Here is a 15,372-nt window from a genome sequence, read left to right on the forward strand (position 1 = left end):
ATATTGGAAGTGGGGCGTGGCAGGAGGTGATTAGATCAGGAGACGTTTCTCATAAATGTTTTAGCACCAACCCCTCGGTGCTGTCCTCATGAGAGTAAGTGAGTTTTCAGAACAGATCTGGTTGTTTAGAAGATCGTCCCTCCCCACCACTTGCTCCTGCCGGGTAAGATGCCTGCTCTTGCTTTACCTTCTGCCTTAAATAAAAGTGCCCTGAGCAACCCCCAGAAGCAGATGCCACCATGCTTCCCGTACAGCCTGCAGAACCATGAGCCAATTAAACCTCGTTTCTTTACAAATTACCCAGTATCATGTATTTCTTTATGCCAATGCAAGAATGGACTAATACAATTTTAGACCAAATTTACCTTTAAAAATAAGGGGGGGAAAAAAGCTGGGTTCTAGATTTTGGAAACAGGGTTTTGTTTTGTTTTCCTTAAACAGGGTTTTATATACTACTATATATTATTGATCATGTCTTCTATTCATCTATCTTAAATGATTATTTACCTTTTCAGATAAATAAATGCTAAGAGAATTCATTACCACCAGACCTGCCTTACAAGTGACCCTTGTAAGAGTGCTAACCATGGAAATGAAAGGCCATCAGGAGCCACCACAAAAACACACTTAAGTACATACACGGTATAAAGTGGGTACACAATCAAGTCTACATACGAACCAGCTGACAACACAATCACAGGATCAAACGCACACATACCAATATTAACTGTGATTGTAAACGGGCTAAACACCGCACTTAAAAGGCACAGAGTGGCAAGTGGGATAAAGAAGCAATACCTAACTGCACGCTGTCTTCAAGATGCCCATTCCACAAGCAATGACACCCGTAAGCTTGAGGTAGGGATGGAGGAGGATGTGTCGAGCAAATGGAAAACAAAAGACTAGGGGTTGCCATTCTTATTTCAGACAAAAAAGACTTAACCAACAACTATCAAAAAGGACAAAGAAGGGCATTACATAATGATAAAGAGTTCAGTTAAAGGACTTAACTATCCTAAATATATATGCATCCAACACTGGAGCACCCAGATTCATAAAGCAATTCATAGAGACCTATGAAGAAACTTAGATAACCACACAGTAATAGTGGGAAACTTCAACACCACGCTGTTAGTATTAGGTGGGTGTTCAAGGCAGAAAAATAACAAAAATATTCAGGATCCAAACACTTGAGCAAATTGACCTTGTAGACACCTACAGAACACTACACCCAACAAAACAGAATATACGTTCTTCTAATCCGCACATGGCATATATTCTAAACTTGATATCATGCTCTACCATAAATAAATTAGGTTTTATTTCTGGGATGTCAAGGTTGGTTCAACACATGCAAATCAGTAAATGTTATTCATCACATAAACAGAACTAAAAACAAAAGCACATAATTATCTCAATAGACACAGAAAAGGTTTTTGATAAAATTCAACATCTCTTCATATTAAAAAACGCTTCAGCAAACTAGGTTTCAGAGGAACACACCTCAAAATTATAAGAGCCATCTTTGATAAATCCACAGTCAATACTATGTAGAACAGGCAAAAACTGGAAAGGTTGTCCTTGAGAATCGGAACAAGAAAAGGATTTCCAGTCTCATCACTACTATTCAATAGAGTACTGCAAATGCTAGCCCAAGCAAGCAAGCAAGAGAAAGAAATGAAAGGCAATCAAATGGGAAGAGAGGAAGTCACCTATTTCTCTTTGCAGATTTTACAACTCTGTACCTAGAAAACCCCATAGTTTCTGCCCAAAGACTCCTAGATCTGATCAACAATCTCAGCAACGTTTCAGGATAAAAAAAATCAATGTACAAAATTCAGTAGCATTCCCATACACCAATAACATCCAAGCAAAGAGCCAAATAAAAAATGTCATTCCACTCAAAATAACCACACATAAACAAAACACCTAAGAATGCAACTAACCACGTAGGTGAAAAGACTCTATAAATTAGAGATTACACAAACAAATTGAAAAACTTTTCATGCTCATGGATAGGAATAATCTATATTGTTAAAATGGTCATACTGATCAAACGACTTACAGATTCAATGCTATTCCTATCAAACTACCAATGACGTTTTTCACGGAATTAGCAAGAACTATTATAGAATTCATATGGAATCACAGAAGAGCCCAAATAACTAAAGCAATTCTAGGGAAAAAAAAAAATCTGAAGACATCACACTATCTGACTTCAAAGTATACTACAAGGCTACAGTAACCAAAATAACATGCTACAGATACAAAAACGGACACATAGACCAATGCAACAAATAAGAGAACCCAAAAACAAAGTCACACACCTTCAACCATCTGATCTTCGACAAAGCTGACAATAACAAGCAATGGGAAAAGGAGTTCCTGTTCAATAAACGGTGCTGCAAATACGCAAAAGATTAAAACTGGACTCCTTTCTTTCACCATGTACAAAAAGCAAATCAAGATGGATTAAAGACTTAAATATAAAACCTAAAACTATAAAAACTCTAGAAGAAAACCTAAGAAATATCATTCTGGTTGTGGCCCTGGCAAAGATTTCCTGACAAATACTCCAAAAGCAATTGCAGTGAAAACAAAAATTGACAGGTAGGTCCCAGTTAAACTAAAAATCTCCTGCACTACAAATGACATGGTCAACAGAGTAAACAGACAACCTACAGAATGGGAGGACATTTTTGCAAACTATGCATCTGACAAAGGTCTAATATCCAGAATCTACAAGAAACCTAAATCAACAATCAGAAAACAAACAACCCTATTTAAAAGTGGACAAAGACATAAACAGATACTTCTCAAAAGAAGACATATGTGCACTCAACAAGCAAATGAAAAACTGTTCCACATCCCTAATGATTAGGTAAAAGAAAATCAAAACCACAATGAGATACTATCTCATACCAGTCAGAATGACTACTATTAAAAAGTCAGAAAACAATACATGCTGGTGAGATTGAGGAGAAAAAAGACACTTATACACAGCTAGTAAGAATGTAAATTAATTCAGCTACTGTGTACATCAGTTTGGAGAATTTAAAACAGAACTACCATTCCACCCAGCAATTCCAACACTAGAAATACACCCAAAGGAATATAAATCATTCTACCATAAAGACACATGCATACATATGTTTATTACAGCACTATTCACAATAATAATGACATTAAATCAACCTAGATAACCATCCACAGTAGGCTAAGTAAAGAAAATATGGTACACATACACCATGGAATACTACACAGCCATAAAAAATGAAATCATGTCCTTTGCAGCAACAGAGATGGAGCTGGAGACCATTATCCTAAGCAAACTAATGCAAGAACAGAAAACTATACACCATATGTTCTCGCTTATTAGTGGGAGCTAAACATTGAGTGCACATGGACACAAAGACAGGAACAATAGACATTGGGGCTTACTTGAGTGTGGATGGAAGGAGGAGGGTAAGGATTGAAAAAATACCTATTGGGCACTATGCTCGTTACCTGGTTGATGAAATAATCCATACACCAAACCTGTGAGACCTGCAAATTTCCCATGCAATCAACCTGGACATATACCGACTGAACCTAGAAGTTGGAAAGAAAAAAACGGATAACCATTACCTGCAATATATTCAACAGAAGTGTCATTAATTTTTTAAAAGTTGATGTAGAAAAGCTTCTGAAAAATAGATTATTCTGTCTTTCATTAAATTATTCAGATTTTACAGAATTTGTCACTGATTTGATGAAAATTTATAATTTTTTTAAAAGACTATTTAACAGAAAGCCTGGGACTTGATATCAAACAAGCAACTTGTTTTTCATCGATGTAATCCATAAACTACACTGCCCACTGTCTTCTTATAAACTAAAATTTACTGCGTATCTATAAAGAATATTTACCTTAATTTGTAGTTATAATATGTGGAAAAAATTAACATAAACTAAGGCAGGAAGAGAAAAAGAGAGGCATGAAGGATAATTCCCAAGTTTCGTCCAGAGTAACATGAATGATGAACATCCCCTAACAGGGTGAGGGAGACTAGCAGCAGCGTCAGAGTGGGCAGGAAGAGAGTTCAGATGTGAACATTAAATTTCAGTTGAAAGGTGAACATCAAAATGGAGGCGCTGTCTACAAATTCGGGAATCGAAACCCTGTATGAGATCACCAGGGGTATAAGTCCAGAAAGCAGAGAAGACAGTGAAAGAATGGATTCCGAATGTCAATGTTCAGGAGTCCATGAAATGAGGAGGAACAAGCAAAGGAGACTAAAAAGAAATTAATCAACTTGTAACTATAACAAGAACAGTCTACTCTGGAAGCACAAGTGGTGGCCTTTGCCCAGGCATTTAGTAATGGGCATGAGAATATCTAGGATGGCATGCAAACATGACTTAACAAATGGGTGGCACAATGTTTTGAAGGCAAGAAGGCTTCTTTTGATTATCATTGCACCAACAGTGGTGATTAAAATAGAATGTGTTGGCAGTGGAGCAGGTAATCAGCAAGTGTTTGTTGACCCCTCTTGCTGCAGACAAGTCATCAAGTGTAATTCAGATTGAGAAACATAGGGTCCCTTTCACCACACATTTACAGAGATGAGCTATCAAGTACCTCCCTGGAGTTAACACTCAAGAAATCACTACAATTTCAATTAGTGTCATAAATGAAAACGACTACAGCTTCTCAAATTCATAAGTGGCTGGAACTTACCTCTTTGTCTTGCATCCACCCAGATAATGTAGGTTAAATGGAACTTACTTTGAATTAGATTTCCTTTCCTAGAATGTGGTGAGACGGGGCTTTGAGTGCACAAACCACATCTTAGTTCTGTATGTGAGACACAGATTTTAAACACGAAGATAGGTTGTCACCTCTGGCGGTGTCCACTCTGCAACTGGGTGATGACATTCCAGAGGGGTAGGGGGGATTCCTCATTAGGTGGTTTGTTGTTTTAGAAACATCTTATTCACTTCTACCGTGATTGCTGGACTCTTATCTAGAAGCCCTGTCAATTCTGGGGCTTATGCTTGAGAAAAAAATAAAACAATTTATCTGAATTTCCAAGAGAGTCAGATTGCCATGTATTATGCAATAGTCTTATCTGAAATGCAAATAAAATCGTGGCTGTGTTTTCATTCTCACAAACTCTCTACACCATCCCTCCTTATGCAGGGCTTTCCATGCAGCGCCTCCTGTTACACGGGTGAGCAGGAGACTCCCCCATAAACTCCCTCCCTCGGAAAAAGCCCTGCAAACGCTGACCCACTTCCTACCATGTAGAGAGAGGCTGTGGGGTGGGAGTGGGAGCATCCCAAGGGGTGAAGGTCAAACAACCCTGTCTACCCTACTCATTCCCAGCTCACACCTCCAGGGTGGTCCCACATGGAAATGCCCAGGCCCCAGAAATGATCTTCCCCTTGCACATTTTCTTCCTCATCCATCTCCCTTTTATTCTGTTTTCTTGCTGCTGCCACTCGATTCCTGAATCCTGGCTCCCTTTCACTCCTGCAAGGTTAAATTTAGGGCAGCCTTCTGCTCTCATGCTGAAGTCCTTGCCCCAGTTGTCTAAATCTTGGAAATATGTAGCCTCTGGGCTGGGATAGAGTCAGAGCTGTTTTCCTTCTCATTTGCACTGCTGGGTGTCATTCTGCGACGTGATGGATGGGCCAGAGTGGTGTTCTAAATTCCAGGGTGCTGTTCTGCTTTCTCTCTCTCTCTTTCTCTCTCATTGTTTTTCTGTCTATCCAAGATATCTTAAAACTAAACAACAATACCAGATAACAAAACCAGACATTCCTCACTTTGCTGCCAATTTAGCTTTCAGATGTCTTTCTAAAAAGTACACTTCTCTTTCCTTCCTTTGAATTCAAATTCAAATTCCTCTTGTTATGTCTGTGTATGTGGGTATAGGGCATGTAAGTCTTTTAAGCAAAAGCATTTAGCATGTATAATATGCAAGGTACTATTCTAAATGATTTTACATGTGCATTAATTCAGTGTGAAAAAAATGTGACCCTAGGATTTGAATGCTAGACCTGCATTCAGTGCAAGACATGAGGTTATTAACTATTATCGTCTACTCCTTCTCTCCCATATCTTCTAATAGAACTGCTACCTAATTTTCAGGGACCAGCACTAAATAAAAGTGTAGGTGCTCGTATTATTCTGTTTTCACACTGCCGATAAAGACATACCTGAGACTGGGCGATTTACAAAAGAAAGAGGTTTATAGGACTTACAGTTCCACATGACTGAGGAGGTCTCACAATCATGGCAGAAGGTGAAAGGCATGTCTCACATGGCAGCAGACAAGAAAAGAGAATTTATGCAGGGAAAGTCCCTTTTTTAAGACCATCAGATCTCATGAGACTCATTTACTAGCATGAGAACAGCCCAGGAGAAGCCTGCCACCATAATTCAATCACCTCCCACTGGATTCCACTCGCAAAATGTGGGAACTGTGGGAGTTACAATTCAAGATGAGATTTGGGTGGGGACACAGCCAACCCACATCAGCACCCTTGCTCAAAAATGATTAAGATTTCCAAGATGGCAACCACAGAACATTAAAATAAGCACAGAGCCTTTCTGAGTGTGGGTCCCTGGGCACAGGTGGCATGCCAAGAAGCCAGTTCTGTCTTCAAACATTTCTTTCTAATTGTACATTTTGTTTCTATGTGTGTGGCTACAGTGGACGTCAGGGAATCATTACATCTAAGACAGGATGAGTTTTACTGCAGTTTGACTCACTCATGAAGCAGGGCATGGTCAGATCAAGCTGTCCCTGAGGAGGAGCGGTAGAGTCTGGCCAGGGGAACACAGTGCCCAAGGGCACTGAGAACAAAGCTTAGATAAGCAGTGTCTGATATGGAAGATAATGTCAAGGTTGCTCACAGGAAAGAAGAGCATGGCAATGGGCTATCTAAGGGGAAATTAATACGTGGGGTCCATGCCCTGGCCGTGTTTGTTCTATGGGAGTCATAGGAGGTTGAATGAGCATGGCACCATAAAATTAATTCTGGAAAGTATCAGTCAAGATGGGCTGACTTGTATTGCAGAAACAAACACACCCATAATGTCAGTGGCTTTGGACGATAGAAATGTATTTGTTGTTCACATTGCCTTTCCATCATGAATCTCACAGAGAAAATGGCAGGGTGAGGGAGTTCTCTGCTCAGTATAGTCTCTGAGGGATCCAGGCTGATGGAACAACGTATACGTATACTGTTTGGAAATTCTTTGATAACGGATCAAAGAGAGAAAAGTACTCTCTATAGGGCTCAATTCACAATGGATTAGTCAGATATAGTCACATGGCCACATTCAGTGACAAGACTGTGCCATTCTACCATGTTCCCAGAAGTGACGAGAACTGGAAAGGATTAAATATTCACACAGGGACACAAGTACAAGAATGTGTCTGGGAGTTTTCATCGTAAAGGATAAAGAAAGAATCCCAATTCCCGTGGCCAAATCTGTTTGTCCAACATTTCTACCAGATGACTAATAGGCATCTCCAAATTAAATTTGCTAGAACGATCTGTTTTTTCTTCTCCAATTCTTACCCTCCCCATATCAGTTAATAATGCCTTTCCAGTTGATGAGTCCAAAAACTTGAGAGTGAATCTCACACCTCATGTCAGAAGAAAGCTTGTTTCACCTTCAAAAGACATAGAGAACTTGACCACCTCTTACAAATCTCTGTGGCCCTAGTGTAAGGCAGGTCTCTAATAAGGTTGCACCCTCATCCTCAAGTGTATTAGTCTGTTCTCAAGCTGCTAATAAAGACATATCTGAGACTGGGTAATTTATAAAGGCAAGAGGTTTAATGGATTCATAGTTCAGCATGGCTGAGGAGGCCTCAGGAAACCTACAATCATGGTGGAAGGGGAAGCAAACATGTCCTTCTTCACATGACACCAGCAAGGAGAAGTGCCAAGCAAAAGGTGGGAAAGCCTGTTTAAAAATCCTCAGATTTTGTGCAATCTCACTCACTATCATGAGAACAGCATGATGGTAACCAGCTTCATGATTCAATTACCACCCACCAGGTCTTTCTCCTGACACATGAGGATGGTGGGAACTACAGTTCAGGATGAGATTTGGGTGGGGACACAGCCAAACCATATCAAGTATTTGCATACAGGCCACTTTCCCATCTGGGTCTTTCCTGAGCTCATGTTAATTGTAGTCTGCTCCCTGACCATACCTGCCTCCCTATCCTCTTTCTTGAAATTTAACAGCTAACAGGGTGACTGCAATTTCTCTCATGCTGTTTTCTTTTAACTTGGCTTCAGGACTCCTGGTTTTTACTCTATCTTAACGACAATTCCTTTTTAGTCTCCTTTGCTTGTTCCTCCTCATTTCATGGACTCCTGAGCGTTGACATTCAGAATCCATTCTTTCACTGTCTTCTCTGCTCTCTGGACTTATACCCCTGGTGACCTCATACAGGGTTTCTATTTCCAACTTCATAGATGATGTCTCTATTTCAATGGTCACCTTTCAACTAAAATTTAGTATGTTCAAAAGTGAACTCCCTTCCTGCTGACTCTGAAGCTAATGTTTGTAGTCTTCCTCATCCTGTTAGGGGATGTTCATCATTCATGTTACTCTGGCTGTAACTTGGAAGTTACATGCCTCTCTTTTTCTTTTCCTGCCCCATGTTTAGAGAATCAACAAATATTGTGGGCTACACTTTTAAAGATATACAGAATATGACCATTTCCAACATTCTCATTGGCAACACCTGTATTTGATTATTAGGCCTGCCATAACAAAGTATCACAAACTGTGTGGTTTAAAACAAGTACTTCTCACTATTCTGGAAGCTACAAGTTTGAGATCAAGGTGTTGGGAGGTCTTTGCTCACTTTGAAAGCTCCAAGGGAGAATCTTTCCTTGCCTCTCTTAGCATTGGATGGTTGCTGGTAATCCCTGGTGTTTCTTGGCTGGTAGAAGCACCCCTCTTATCTCTGCCTTGATACTCATGTGACCTTCCCCTTGTGTGTGTGTCTCTGTCTCTTCTCCTCCTCTTATGAGAACACCAGTCATTAGATTTAGGGGCCCACCCTACTACAGTATGATTTCATTTAAGTTATATCTTGATGACATCTGCAAAGGCCTTATTTCCAAATAAGGTCACCTTTATGGGTACCAAGAGTTGGTGCTTGAGCGAATATTTTTGGGAAATGTAGAAGTGGTAATAATAATCCAGTGATAATTATCCTGTCCTGGGTGCAAAGTTTATTCTACTTAAATAGTTTTTTTTATTCCCACTTTGCTGAAAGTCTTTACCAAAAGTAAATATTGAATTGTACATTTTATCCCCTGGATCTACTGAAGTGATCACGTGATATTATTCTTGAATATTTTATTCAACACAGAACATACAATTCAGCCACCCTAGTCCAAGCTACCATGACTCCTTGCCTGGATTATTGCTACAAACCCCTATTAGTCTCCTGCTTTCACCCTTGCTCCTGTGCAGACTAAACAGTACAGAATAAAAAGTGATTCTTGTACAGGTAAGTCAGATCACATCACTTCTCTGTTCAGAACTTTCTAGGACTTCTTTTCTCACTCAGACTAAGAGCAATTCCCTCCCAGTGCTCAGCAAGGTCTTGCAGGCTCAGTGCTTTCCCCTCCATACCTCTCTAGCTTCATCTTCTACTTTCTCTGTGGATCACAGTGTTCTAGGCATCCCGGGACCACTGTCCCTGACAAACACATTGAAGGGATTTTCCTTTCCATTTCCTCTCTCTCAAAAGCTCTTCCCTATAAATCTTACTGTATTTGTCAGTTTTCATGCTGCTGATAAATCCCAGCTTCTTCTAGTCTTCCTCATCCTGTTAGGGGATGTTCATCATTCATGTTACTCTGGCTGTAACTTGGGAGTTATCCTTCATGCCTCTCTTTTTCTCTTCCTGCCCCCATGTCTGGAGAATCAACAAATATTGTGAGCTACACTTTTAAAGGTATACAGAATATGACCATTTTCAACATTCTCATTGTCAACACCTGTATTCGATTATTAGGGCTGCCATAGACTGGGCAATTTACAAAAGAAAGGGGCTTAATTAGATTTACAGTTCCACGTAGCTGGGGAAGCCTCACAATCACGGCAGAAGGCAAGCAGGAGCAAGTCATGTCTTGCATGGATGGCAACAGGCAAAGGGAGAGAGAGCTTGTGCAAGGGAACTCCTCTTTTTAACCATCAGATCTCATGAGACTTATTCACTATCATAAGAACAGCAGGGGAAAGACCTGCCCCCATGATTTAATTACTTTTCACCAGGTTCCTATCACAACACATGGGAATTCAAAATGAGATTTGAGGTGGGGACACAGTCACACCATATCACTTACATTACCCTCTCCATGCCCTTCTTCAGTGAGGCCTTCCCCTACTGACAGGCTGTATGGCGTAGTGCTGAGGTTGAAGGACTTACAACTAAAGGACCTGGGTTCAGATCTTGCCCTGCCATTTACAGCAAAAGGTTAGGCAATTTACGTAAACTCTCAGTTTATGGAATAAGTTTAGGAAATAAAGTGAGTTTACGAAATAACTCTCATCTATGAAATAAGGATATGAACAGTGGCTTGACCTTTTGGAGTTGCTGGAAAATTGAAATAAACTAACACTTGGAAGAGTCTCTCACACAATATAAGTACTTAAAAAATATTGGCAATTGTTAATTAAAGTACACACTATACCTCCCTCCAGTAATGCCTTATGTCTGCTACTTGATTGGACTCCATAGCATTTGTCACCATCTAGGAAGCTATATGTTCTACTTCTTTATTTTTTGCCCCCTTCCCACTAAATAATTATCAGGAATATTGCCTTGTATATTAGAAATTCAATAAATATTATTTGAAAAAATGCTAAAATGTCTAGATGCTTCATTATAATGTAGAAGTGGTAATAATCATCCAGTAATAATTATCTTGTTCTGGTTGCTAAGTTTATGGGATTTTTAAAGTTTTCTTTATTCTCACTTTGCTGAAAGTGTTTACCATAGATAAATATTGAATCGTACTTTCTTTCTTGGATTTACTGACTTGATCATATGATATTCTCCTTTACTATTTTATTACAATCACTTATATCTCTTATTAATATATAGATATATATATATTTGTATATATGGATCAAACCCAACTTGGTTATTATGCATTATCTTTTTAAAATACTGCTCAATTCAATTTACTAATATTTTAAGATGCTTGCATCTACATTCATGAGTAAGATTGGCTTGTAATGTTTACTTATAATTCTGCCCTCAGAATCTTTTCATTTCAAGATTATAGAGGGAAATATAAGTTGAATTTGGGAGTATTCTCTCTCTCTTGTTCTCTAAAATAATTTGCATGATATACAAATAGTCTGCCCCTTGAGTATCTGAGAAAATGTTCCTGTCTTGGCCTGATGATTCCTTTGTGGGTAAGTTGCAAACTACTTCAACATCTCTAATGGATCCATTTTTATCTCTTTCATAGTGATCAGTTTGGTCAATTTATATTTATCTAGGAATTTATCTCTCATCTAATTTTTTTAAAGTTTACTGACAAAACGTTCCTAGTACTTTTTTTTCATTTTTCTCTTTGGCATCTACACTTTTGTCCCCATTTTCAATTCTGATGTTTATGCTGGCCTTCCATATCTTTGTTTGAAAACATTGATAATGAAATATTTTACAAGAAACCTTAAGGTTTAAATATGATAAATAAAAATATTTTATTTTTATGATAAAAGTATCTTGTTATATTTACTTATCTCTATATTTATATTCATCTGTATATAAATTTTTGGCCTTATTGATCTTTTTATTACTTGCATTTTCTAATTTCTGAATTTCTGTTCTTATATTTAATTGCTTTCTTCTATTTCATTTGGCTAAGGTTTTTGTTTGCTTATTTCATTTTTATCTTGCTTCTGTCTTTTTTTTTGTTTTTTTTTTTCTTGCTGTTGGTACTTAGCTCATAACTTTCAGGCATTTTTCTTTTATAATTTAAGTTTATAAATTCTATGTAAGTATGATTTTTCTACACCCTCAAGGTTTCTTGTGAAGTATTTTGTCATCTAGTTTTAAACATTTTCTAATTTCCGTATGCTTTCTGTTTAAGCCATAAATTATTTAGAAGTGATTTCTCTCCACTTTAATTTCCAAGTGCATATTTTCCTTACTTTTTAATCACTGATTTCTTTTACTAAAGCTGCTGTAGAGAGACTATAATTGATATAAAGCCAACTATTTAAAATGTGCTGAATCTTGTTTATAACTTAGCTTGTGGTCAGTGTTCACAGGGTCTATGCATTAGTTGCTGTATTAATGTTAATGTTTTGACTTTTACTCTTGTAAGATGTTGACACTGGGAATATAAGGGGTTTCATTGCACTTGTCTTTCTTATAGTTTTCAAGGTCTGAAATTATTTCAAAACAAAAAGTCAAAATTTAAAAACGTAACATGATTAACTCAATGGTAAAAAATTTACTCCCTTTTCTTACATCTATAATCCCACCTGTTGTTTTCCTTTCATCACCATCATCAAATCTCAAATAGTGAGGATTATGAATTCTCCATTGCACCTTTGATATGGTTTGGCTGTGACCCCACCCAAATCTCATCTTGAATTGTAGCTCCCATAATTCCCAGGTGTTGTGGGAGGGACAGGGTGGGGGATAATTGAATCACGAGAATGGTTTCCCCCATACTGTTCTGGTGGTAGTGAATAAGTCTCACAAGATCTGAGGGTTTCATAAGGGATTTCCTCTTCCACTGGGTTCTCATTTACTCCTCGCCTACTACCACATAAGACGTGCCTTTCACCTTCCACCATGATTGTGAGGTCTCCCCAGCTATGTGGATCTGTGAGTCCCTTAAATCTCTTTTTCTTTATAAATTACCCGATATTGAGTATGTCTTTATCAGCAGTGTGAAAACGGACTAATACAACCTTCTAATTACAGCAGAGTGGGGGTTGGACCCAAGTTGTGATAAGAGATTGCTGCCAACAAGATTGCCCTCAGTGATGCCTTTTGTGATCCCTACAAGATGCTTGTCCTAGTGGAGTTTTGCCACCTCGTAGTCAGCTCCTCAGGAGGAGAACACTTGGCCTGATATTAACTTTTCTCAATTATATATCTACTTAATATTATACATATATATATTAATACTTGATATTATACCAATAATATATAGTTAATATTGTACTAAAAATCTCACAAAATATGCCATACTGTTGGATAAACGCTAAAATTAATAACATAACCAATGTCTCCTAAATAGTTTTAAATTAGGTAGTTAGATAGATACAGATGTGAACAGATCCTTTTTCGGATATGGAAAATATTCACATTTCCAAACTATCATATCCTAACACAAATTAATTTATCATGTTTCAACTGATTTTAAAAATAACATTTAATTATACAGTGAGAATTCTCAAGGTGGGTGTTTCTGGACAAACTCAGTCAGACAATGAGGCAAAAGGGAATGAACGTTTTTATTTGTTAATCCACATTAGCAGCAACACTAGAGAAATCGTGAACCACCACTCCTAGCATTGAAGCTCTGACCCCACTTACTGCTTCTTCAAATTATAATGTGAAACAAAATGAATTGCAAAATATATTTTATCTGAACTTACTGACGTCAAAATTATAGGAACCACATATTTAAACAAAGTTTAAGTTTAAAGTTTAGGTTTTAAACATAAAATTTAAATTGTTTTCTTTGCTTTGAAAAGTATGTCCTGATAAGTATTTTTATATAGATGGGAACATTTTCATAGACTGGCATCTATTTTTCCATCTACTGTTTAATGAAGTAAACTGTTGAATGATGTAAACTGTTATATGAAGTAAACACTTTAAACTGTTGACGTAAAAGACAAGCAAAGCAAAAAAAAAAAAAAACATGTTATAAAAGATAAGTATTACAGCGTTCTCAAGTACGGCATTTTATAAAATGGAAGCCGGGATGATGTTTTTTAGGATATCACCATACATATAAGGAGCACATGGTATGTGACATAGTTCAGGACACCAAGAATTTCAATTAAAACTCAACATCTATAAAGTGAATTTAAAGCTAATAAGAGGAATATTTTTAAAGGTTGATATATGTAAACTACAGTAGCAGCAGTTTGAAACAGAAGAACAAGAAATAAAGGGAAATTATATTACATTAGTATAAATGTATATAGTAACTTCTGTCGGAGATTATGTTTTTGACTATGAACAATTATAGTTATTTTTCAATCAATGCTTTATATGCATAAATTATTATTACCTGACATTAAAACTTTCTGAAATTCACTACAGAAAATACACATGAGCATAAACAAATGAGGATATTCTCTCTCTCCTGTGAAAAATGTCTGGGAAATAAATTATATTAGAGATAAAAATTGCATACTTGAAATAACCATAAAAGACTTAAATAGTATATGGATACCATTTTCAGCCAAATTGTTTCACATTTAAATTTAAACTTTTAGTTCTTTTTTCATGTATCTAATACAAGATTTCTAAAATTTTTATTTTTTACTTTTTATAAGGTTAACTGAAAAGGAGGGGGTGCATTTAACATAAAAACAGAAGATGAATCCTGAGATTTCTCACAAATGTCTTAATGTCCTAGAGATGTGGGCACTTGTTCCATAGTAAATTATGGGTGCCACATTTTACAAACCTCTTACTGCCCCTTTGAGTTGCGTCTTTCCTCCAAGATAAGAAGCTATGACTAAATTGTTCGACATGGAATTACAGTGAAAAGCCTTTCTAGTTCTATCTTTCCCTAAATGGGCTCTATTTCTTGTAATTCACATGACACTCTTTGGCTGTGGTTGTCTGTTAAATTTCCTGTTTTGGATTAGTTTCAGCAAACCAAAACAAATAGCTCACAGAAAAGGCTATGGTAACTACTTTTTTTTTCTTTTTGGTATTTCCAGTTAGATTCTTTCCTCTTAGAGGTACAGAGAAAGGGAGGAAAATAGCTGCAGGCATGGCGTAAGTAGGTCACAGCAGTTTGAATGCACCAAAAAATGTGGCATCTCCATCCAGTAATATTTGTGCATTTTCTCGTGGTATTGCAAGTTGGAGTTCATCACCTTCTTCTAGTTTTGCTATGCCTGGGGAACAGTGATGTACAAGAACTGTAAGTGGTTATACAACAGAAAAGAAAAGAACCTTAAATAATACTATTTTGTTTTGTAAAACATGTTAACATAGGCATTCACACTTCTACACCAGTGGACTTCTAGACCTGTACAATTATTCTAGCCTAAAAATATTTAGAATAAACAAGCAAAAGGAGTTATAATAGATATAAATGCATTTATCACCTACTCTGTAT

The 15,372-nt window shown here is 37.3% G+C and overlaps 1 protein-coding gene across 1 annotated transcript in view; it reads right to left on the reverse strand.

Annotated features, from left to right (window-relative positions):
- Positions 1 to 13,500: 13,500 nt before the first annotated feature.
- The window catches only part of TNFSF13B (TNF superfamily member 13b), a 32,728-nt gene continuing 30,856 nt past the window's right edge, over positions 13,501 to 15,372 (reverse strand). The window contains exon 6 of the mRNA XM_012440980.3: positions 13,501 to 15,148. Within this exon, the coding sequence (XP_012296403.1) occupies positions 15,036 to 15,148 (113 nt within the window). The 3' untranslated portion in view covers positions 13,501 to 15,035. The remainder of the gene's footprint in view (positions 15,149 to 15,372) is intronic.

The sequence above is a fragment of the Aotus nancymaae genome, unplaced genomic scaffold, assembly GCF_030222135.1.
Source record: "Aotus nancymaae isolate 86718 unplaced genomic scaffold, 86718_ANA_hifiasm-v0.15.2.pri h1tg000044l, whole genome shotgun sequence".
NCBI classification, from domain to species: Eukaryota; Metazoa; Chordata; class Mammalia; order Primates; family Aotidae; genus Aotus; species Aotus nancymaae.